The sequence below is a fragment of the Montipora capricornis genome, chromosome 9, assembly GCF_036669925.1.
Source record: "Montipora capricornis isolate CH-2021 chromosome 9, ASM3666992v2, whole genome shotgun sequence".
NCBI classification, from domain to species: Eukaryota; Metazoa; Cnidaria; class Anthozoa; order Scleractinia; family Acroporidae; genus Montipora; species Montipora capricornis.
In genome coordinates, this window is record NC_090891.1 from 4,785,136 (window position 1) to 4,792,635 (window position 7,500).

At 39.1% G+C, this 7,500-nt stretch overlaps 1 protein-coding gene across 2 annotated transcripts in view; it reads left to right on the forward strand.

The window, feature by feature from the left end:
- Positions 1-7,500, forward strand: part of LOC138015433 (uncharacterized) — a 68,158-nt gene that overhangs the window by 39,007 nt on the left and 21,651 nt on the right. Inside the window, exons 1-6 of one of the 2 annotated variants that reach the window (XM_068862489.1) lie at positions 1,818-2,089; positions 2,613-2,729; positions 4,120-4,192; positions 4,631-4,679; positions 5,266-5,322; positions 7,092-7,194. The exons of the other annotated variant lie outside the window; for it this stretch is intronic. Coding sequence (XP_068718590.1) covers positions 1,965-2,089; positions 2,613-2,729; positions 4,120-4,192; positions 4,631-4,679; positions 5,266-5,322; positions 7,092-7,194 — 524 coding nt within the window. The 5' untranslated portion in view covers positions 1,818-1,964. Of the gene's footprint in view, positions 1-1,817; positions 2,090-2,612; positions 2,730-4,119; positions 4,193-4,630; positions 4,680-5,265; positions 5,323-7,091; positions 7,195-7,500 lie in introns of those variants that run through there. 2 annotated transcript variants of the gene reach the window in all.

The window sequence follows — 7,500 nt, forward strand, 5'->3', positions numbered from 1 at the left end:
TAACTAGTTTTTCACAAGCGAAGAGAGTTGGCGTTGGCCGTGTTTAGTCAAGTGTGACAGAAGCAGTTGGCGGAGGCCGTGTAAGTTTATTCAGTACGTGTTGTTCAGAGTTTTACTTCGTGGAAACTACGTTCATTCTTGGAATAAATCTTCTTGTTGTTGTTCCGACAACCCTGCGTTCAGTTTAGTCTGCAAGCTACCTTTCCTCAAAACATTCGAACTCGTAACATTGACCTTCACATTGGATTACAATTGCCCTTGATTATAAAAAGACATTTATAAAAAGACATTTTCAACGGTCGAGCGACTTTTGTTTGCAAAGTATATGATATAAAACTAAAAAGCGCTTTCTGGTTAGTATTTTTTTCGTTATTTAATTGTTATTTCCACGAATAATATCAAAGTCATCAAACAACTGAGCGATTAACGCCAGTGTGTTACGGATGTCTTAGTTTGATAAGGCTTATCAAGCCTACAAATTCAGCAGCTGGAAAGTTTTTTCCTGTATCATGATACTAACTACTCCCTGTTTTACTCGGGATTAATTGAAAATTACGTCCATTGAGCGCTTCTTAACCCTGGTATGAAATGGATGTGGAGATGATAAGCCATAGGATGGCCACCGTGAATGGGTGTCTGTTTAGAACCATTTTAAAAATAGGTCTTACTTACCCTAAATCCAAATTTAACCCACCAGGACACCTATATTTGCTTTTTGAGACAAAATATCTGACACATTTCGAAAAGAGCGCTTATACTTTTGAACAAGTTTCGCCATTTCTCATGAAGAGGTACTGTTAGTCTTTTGTCTTTAACCGATATAATTCACCCCTCAAAGCCAATAATTAAGTTCCTGATTATTCTTTTCTAATTCCTGAACTCGCCCGTCATTAATGTGCAAATCAACACCAGCCAAGGTCAAAATGAAGAAGAATGACCATCGAGCAACCCACAGTGTGGGCAAAATGAGTAACTATTATAATAGACTGTGCTTGCTCGTTAGCATGCGGTCAGTCAGGCGTCTTGCGTCCGGTACACCGGTGTTATCAGAGATCGCAGCATATTTTGTTTTTTATCATTAGAAAAAGGCCAGTTTACTTTCTGAGTGAAAAAAATTCTCTCAACACTAAAGCAAGGTAGAATCATCCTGCCCTAATTATAATCCATACCCTAAATAATCAACATGAGTCGACGTAGAATTATTACAATCGCTTTGAATAAATTAAATAATATTTGAATATTTAACTCTATATCTGATTTGCCAAAATTATCACACAAACGTGCTCAAAGCCATATTTTGTGTTTGTCTCTCAGATTATTAACCAGTAAATAATGTCAGCAAAATCGGAAATGCAGTTTAATCTTTATTTCACATTATTTTATCTCCAAAAAATAATTTACTCCAGCATAAGAGAACACGGGTGTATGCTCTTTCAGGATTGCAAAATCTGCCAAGAGAGGTAATAATCATAGCTACTCCTTACCCATTTGTCGTTTACATCAGATGCATATTCAGGAAATCCAGAATCAAATCAGGATGTTAAGCACTTAAAGAACCGCAACTTCGCTTTCGTAATATCTTTGTTTTGATCACATATAATTTAAGATCTTTTGATTAATTCACAGTTTATATATTTTAGCATTGTTTTTAAGTGTTTAAAACATAATATTGTGGGAAATTGTGCTTTGTAGAGCGATAAAGTTTGCTTTACAGGTGGATATTTTGAAACTAACCATCAAAAATTTAGGTTGTGAGTCAGCGGTCTCGCTCTAACTTTCAATAATAAAATTTCGACGAGCCTACTGCTCTCTGAACAATCAACATGAGACGTAGATTATGAACCGACATTTATGGGCCTAATATACCCACCATGAATGAGAAATTTGAATTTCTTTGAAAGCGATCATGCTTCTATTCTGCTACATCAGTGGGGGTTCCACACTTTTTTAGTTACGTTAGACCAATGGCTTCTGAAAGTGATACGGTCGCTAGGAGAAGGGATGCTTCAACCCTTCTTTTCATCAGCGATCAATTGTCTCCCGAATGGAAGGTGTCCACAACAGCCGACCAAAGAGTCTATTTCTCAAAGTGAGTAAATTTCGCAGTCACTGTTTGGTATTTTGTCGCCAGATTTCTTACATGCTTTGGAAGCGCAGTGTTTACAATTCTTATTGTATCCAGAGGTTTGCACAATTCTTACGCTCATAATTTTGCATCCCGGTATTGCATTAAAAAAAATTTCTTCTTACAGAATTGGCTTTTTAGAATTCATTTCGATTTTTACTTGTATTTACAATCTTAATTCATGACGTATCGTGTGATACAGACGGTGTGTTTTGAACACCTGATCAAGTTAGTTTCCGCCTTAGCAGTTTTTACGCGGTTCTTCACTGTATTTCATATGCAAGAATCACTTTTGCCGCGGATTTACTGTCGCTTATCTAAGCTGCCCATTCAATGAACAAATACAGTTTGCACACCTGGGTTTGTTAGCAGACACACTTCATTGGACCAATGCAAAAAAACCATGTCGATGATTTTAATGCAATGTGTATTTACACCCTGCAAAATATTGACATGTGCTAGCTCTGTCATTATCTTACATATTCAGCAAGCGAACGAGGTCAACGCATTGGTTTCCGCCGCCAGAGCTGTGGATGAGCAAATTAGGTCTTCCATACGCTTGGGAAGCGGCACTGGATGGCCAAAACAAGACATACTACATCAAGTAAGCAATCAAGTGCAAAAATTATCTATATTTATGCATGAAATGTCGTCAAGTAAACTAAATCCGATACAGCTTTGTTCTAGATGAAACTCGGCACTCATGGCTAAAATCGCCGTTTAAGGGCTGCAGCTGTATCGTTGTAAACAATATATACATTGAGGTTTTTAGAGATGTATTATCGATAGAGGGATATTGCTTTCCCGCAAAGAAGAATACTAATACGCAATTTAGATTTCGTTAGCTTGTTAAAAATGCGGAATCTTAAATTAAGCTCGTTTCGGAAAGTGAAAATTGCTGTCCGCTTCACCATAGTTTCACAGTATACTCTGGATTGGGGAACGTACATATCTGTAGTGGGTGCTAAAGCTATTAGAAAATACGGACATGGACGAGATCTCGAAATAAGCATTCTGGCCTTATGTTATTCAATTGCAATCACAACAGATTTCGTGGATAAAATAGGATTACAATCATCATGCTGTTTCAGGAGACCTCGAAGTCTCTCAGTAATTAATTACTGCAATCATGGTAAAATTTTTTTGCCTATACACTATAGAGCAGTAGTTGGTTAAATGTGAAATGGTTTTCAATACCTTGATCGATATTTTTTATCATACGCGCTAAGATCAATTAATAATTGAATAAAATCAATTAAAATCAGTTAAGCGCAAACGACGTTTCTTATGATTGGGTGCTGTCTGCCGATATTGTCAAGTTATACATTCTGTTCTGTTCGTCCCCATTAACCCTTTCACTGCCATAAATGCCATTGACACTTGAAGATCTTACTCTGTCTAACCCCAGACGATTTTACTCGTCAATGGCGAAGCCCTAAGCGGTGAAAGGGGTTAAACAAGACTCTGGATTTTATGTTATCTTCGGTAGATTAGTGTAGCACACAAATTTCCAACCCATGGTTGTTTGCGAAAAGACACGATCTTTACCTGCTGTGACTGATTTGTTTTCCATTATGAAACTGGGGGCGAGTTGTTTCTGAGGAAATTATTAGTATTGGGGTTCAGGGATGGCGCAGTTGTGTGATCATTCGCCTCCCACCAATGTCCCCGGGTTCGATTACCAGACTCGGCGTGATATGTGGGTTGTGTTTGTTGGTCCTCTACTTTGCAGTGAGAGGTTTTTTCCCGGATACTCCGTTTTTCCCGTCTCGTCAAAACCAACATTTGATTTGATTTGTGTTAATTGTTGGTTTTAGTTTACAGTGTCCCCAATTAGTGCTCCAGCACTGGAACGACCAGACACTTAACAAAGTTCCTTTCCTTTCCATTACAGAAATGATAGAAAAATACAGATGAAAAAAGATCAATGTAGATATTCCAGTACGTATTAATTGGTTAACTTATTAGATCTTTTCCTTCCTTTGTCGAATAAGTCATGTCACTAGGACGACAACCAGAGAGGATCCCAGATCAGAAGCAGATCAAGTAGACCATGATTTTCCAATGGTAAGTCTAATTTGAACACTTGAAACGCCTTGCACTAGTTATGTAGCCCCTTACCCACGGATACGTTACCTTTTCCCTCTAGATCCTTTTGCACGATGTGGTCGGTATTGTAACTTTCAGAAAATGTCAAATTTTGCCAGATGGTGATCCAAGCCATGCTAAAAATATTGTTAATAGAATTAATGTTTCACGGCAAGATTTGCCGAAACATGGGAACGTACTGCTTTAAATTGGTCTGGTGTATAATGACTGCTTTTTTTCTGATCATGAGCGAAGTAGACAGCATGAGCGAAGTAGAAAAGCAGTAGGTCGGAGTTATTAGCCCAAAGCTTGAAATATTTCTGAGCTACTCACCAACTTTTACGGAATGTTTCTTGTAAATCTATAACTTCACTGTCGTAAGCATCAGTCTTACATCTTTTGTTTTACTCCACTCAGATTCCTTCACAAACCAGATGGATTGAAGTTATTAGAGATGCAAATATAGGTATGGAAAAAAGACTTTAAGAAACGGAAAATGCATTTCTGCTCTCACTGCAGCCTGGGTAGCAACAGTTGCCGTGGATTTTCGATGTTTTGGCCACCTTCCTTTCCCTCTCCCCCTCCTCTCTTTTCTGTTTCACCCCACTGTTCGGGAGGCCAGAACATCGAAGTTCTTTCATGTTCCCCCTTCCCCGGCCCGGAAACGCCAAGAGTCTCCTCTACGGAGTAGTTGTGTCTCTGGCCGAATTCGTAATCCGAGGGGCTCATCAGTGTTCTGCACCTGAAACGAGCTATCGGGTTTTCTTCGGGTTTTCTCCAAGTCATCATCGAGAACTCCATCTTTCAGTACTACTGGATCTATTTCATGATTTTAATTCAAAGTGATACATGTACATTAATATGTGGCGTTCTTTGACCCCGCTGCACACGGGTGATCCCGGCCTCGCCCTCTCTTTTTTACAGCCTTACTTGCAACTGCTTAAAAGGAGCTTATCTAACTGCGATAATCTTTCCAACTCACATTTCATCAAGGTCTGTTAACCCTTGGTTCCAACCATTCACAATTAGATTATGTACTTTATTTCTTACAGGGTTCGGATTTGTCGCAGGCAGTGAAAAACCAGTCGTAATACGCTCTGTCATACCAAGTAAGGAATTAGTGATAACATGAACAATTTAGATGCACCGCTGACATGATTACGGGCGGGAAGAGTGTAAGTCGGTGGAGACAATTGAAAGATTCTGGTGTGTTATTTCTGTTCTTTTATGCTTTACGGATTATAACAGAAACTAGCATTTTGAAGGTGGAACTTAAAGATAGGAAAATAAAATAAAAGCAAATACAGTGAGAAAAAACCAAGCATAAGTAATTGTCTCCAGAATGATCAATCCACGGCCACGATAATTGCATTTGAAAAGGGAAGAGGGAAAGAATTGGAAATTAAACGAACTAAGGGCGCTTTCCTTTTTTCAGAACTGGCCGGCCAGACCCGTCAGTTTGCAAGGAAAATGCAACAAATTGAGGGAACAGCTGCATGATAATCCCTCGTATTCTTCTGGAGAGTATATATCATCCTCGAAGTGTGTTAATTTGAAAGCGTTGTAGAGTTAGTCCATCCAAATGCCCGGTCTGACCGGTCAGTTCTGTTAGATAGAAAGCGTCCTAAGAGAGGCAAATTCAGGCTCACAAGGCAATCATTCCTGACATATGTTCAAAGGCTCCGATAAATTCATCCAATCGTATTAGGCAACTATCCGATGACAGTTTCAACCTGTGCAAAGATTTCAGTATTTTCTCATGTAACCGTGAATATGCAGACTCTTAGTACATCTAAGTAAAAGTGTGTAAGAAAACCTATGCCAAAGTTTAACGTGGAGTATGTTAATTCTATACTCTGAATAACAACTGGGGCGGGTTGACAATCAGACATGGTCTGTTGCTACGCTGGTTTGAAAAATAGTAGCTAATCTACAAAAAAATCTCACCTCTGATATCACCACACTCAGGCTGTGTCACTGTTGGATCCAATCGCTTGTACAACTCTTTGATTGCGTCAATTATTGTGCCAAGCATCCGAACAACTTGTCATTGATTGCTTTGCCGGTTGGTGCATGCATGGTTGTCATTGTATCAAGCTGGCGTCTATTGCTTTGCCGGTTGGTGCATGCATGGTTGTCATTGTATCAAGCTGGCGTTTCGTTTGTCCGATGTAAACGTTTTCAAAATCATTGCATGTTATGAAGTTATGAGTGAGTTAGTTGTTCCCTCGGTACATGATCTTTAGATTTGGTAAAAATGTCACTAATAGAGTCAAGATAGATTATTTGCGCATTTTCAACATTGTTGCCACACACGATTCTCCGCTGCATGAGCTCACGAACCCTCAGATTTACGGCAGGACGGCAAAACTAGTAACCTAGTTTTTGCGTCCAAAATAGTCATGGAAAGAAACCCATTGGTTTCAACTGAATACCTCTGGAGGAAGGATGTCGGGTAGCTATTAAGCTTTAAGGCGTTGGTAACTTGATGGATGTCGCTCCTTAGCCTTAGAATCATTCGAAGGCGGAAGACACCCAAGATCACTCGGCACTCGTGAGCATAATTCTAGTTTCTAGTGAGTTTCGGAGTCTGAGAGTTATAACCATATAGTACAAAACCATCGTGAGAGGCCACTAAGTTGCGAACTTTTAAAGTGATATATGATATCATTCTTAGACTGAACAAGAGTTGCAACCGTTTTTCTCATGGTTGACGTTTCTAGTACTTAACGGAAAGGGAAGTTTTAAACACCAGGAATACTAATAACGAAAAGAAGAACATAAGAAAACTAGACACTAATGAAAGAAAACACGATGGGCTTTTTTAATTTGAGTAAAAGAATTGACCCTTGACCAAAGTCTTACTGTTAACTTGCAGATGGACCGTCCCATGAAAAGCTTTTTGCCAATGATCAGATCCTAAAGGTCAACGGGAAAGATGTGCGGGATTTTCCCCAAGCTGACGTCATTAACCTCATTAAGTATAGTGGATGAAGCTTGATGCATAGTTAAATTTTTAATGGGCGAGTTCATACGAGAGTCCAAATAGGTCATAAGTGCGACAGAAACTCAAGTCAACTTGAGACTCACTTGAGCCCTTTATATAATTATCTCCTCTAGTACGCATTTAAGGGGGATAAAACTAGACTTGAGCCCGTACTTCGGCTTTTCTGAGAATACCTCGTTTCTAACGTTACAAAGTGAGATACTTGAACTAAAATAAGTCCCGTTTACATTAAAGTAGAACTAGGGCATACTTAAAACCTACTTACGACCCTAGTATGAAC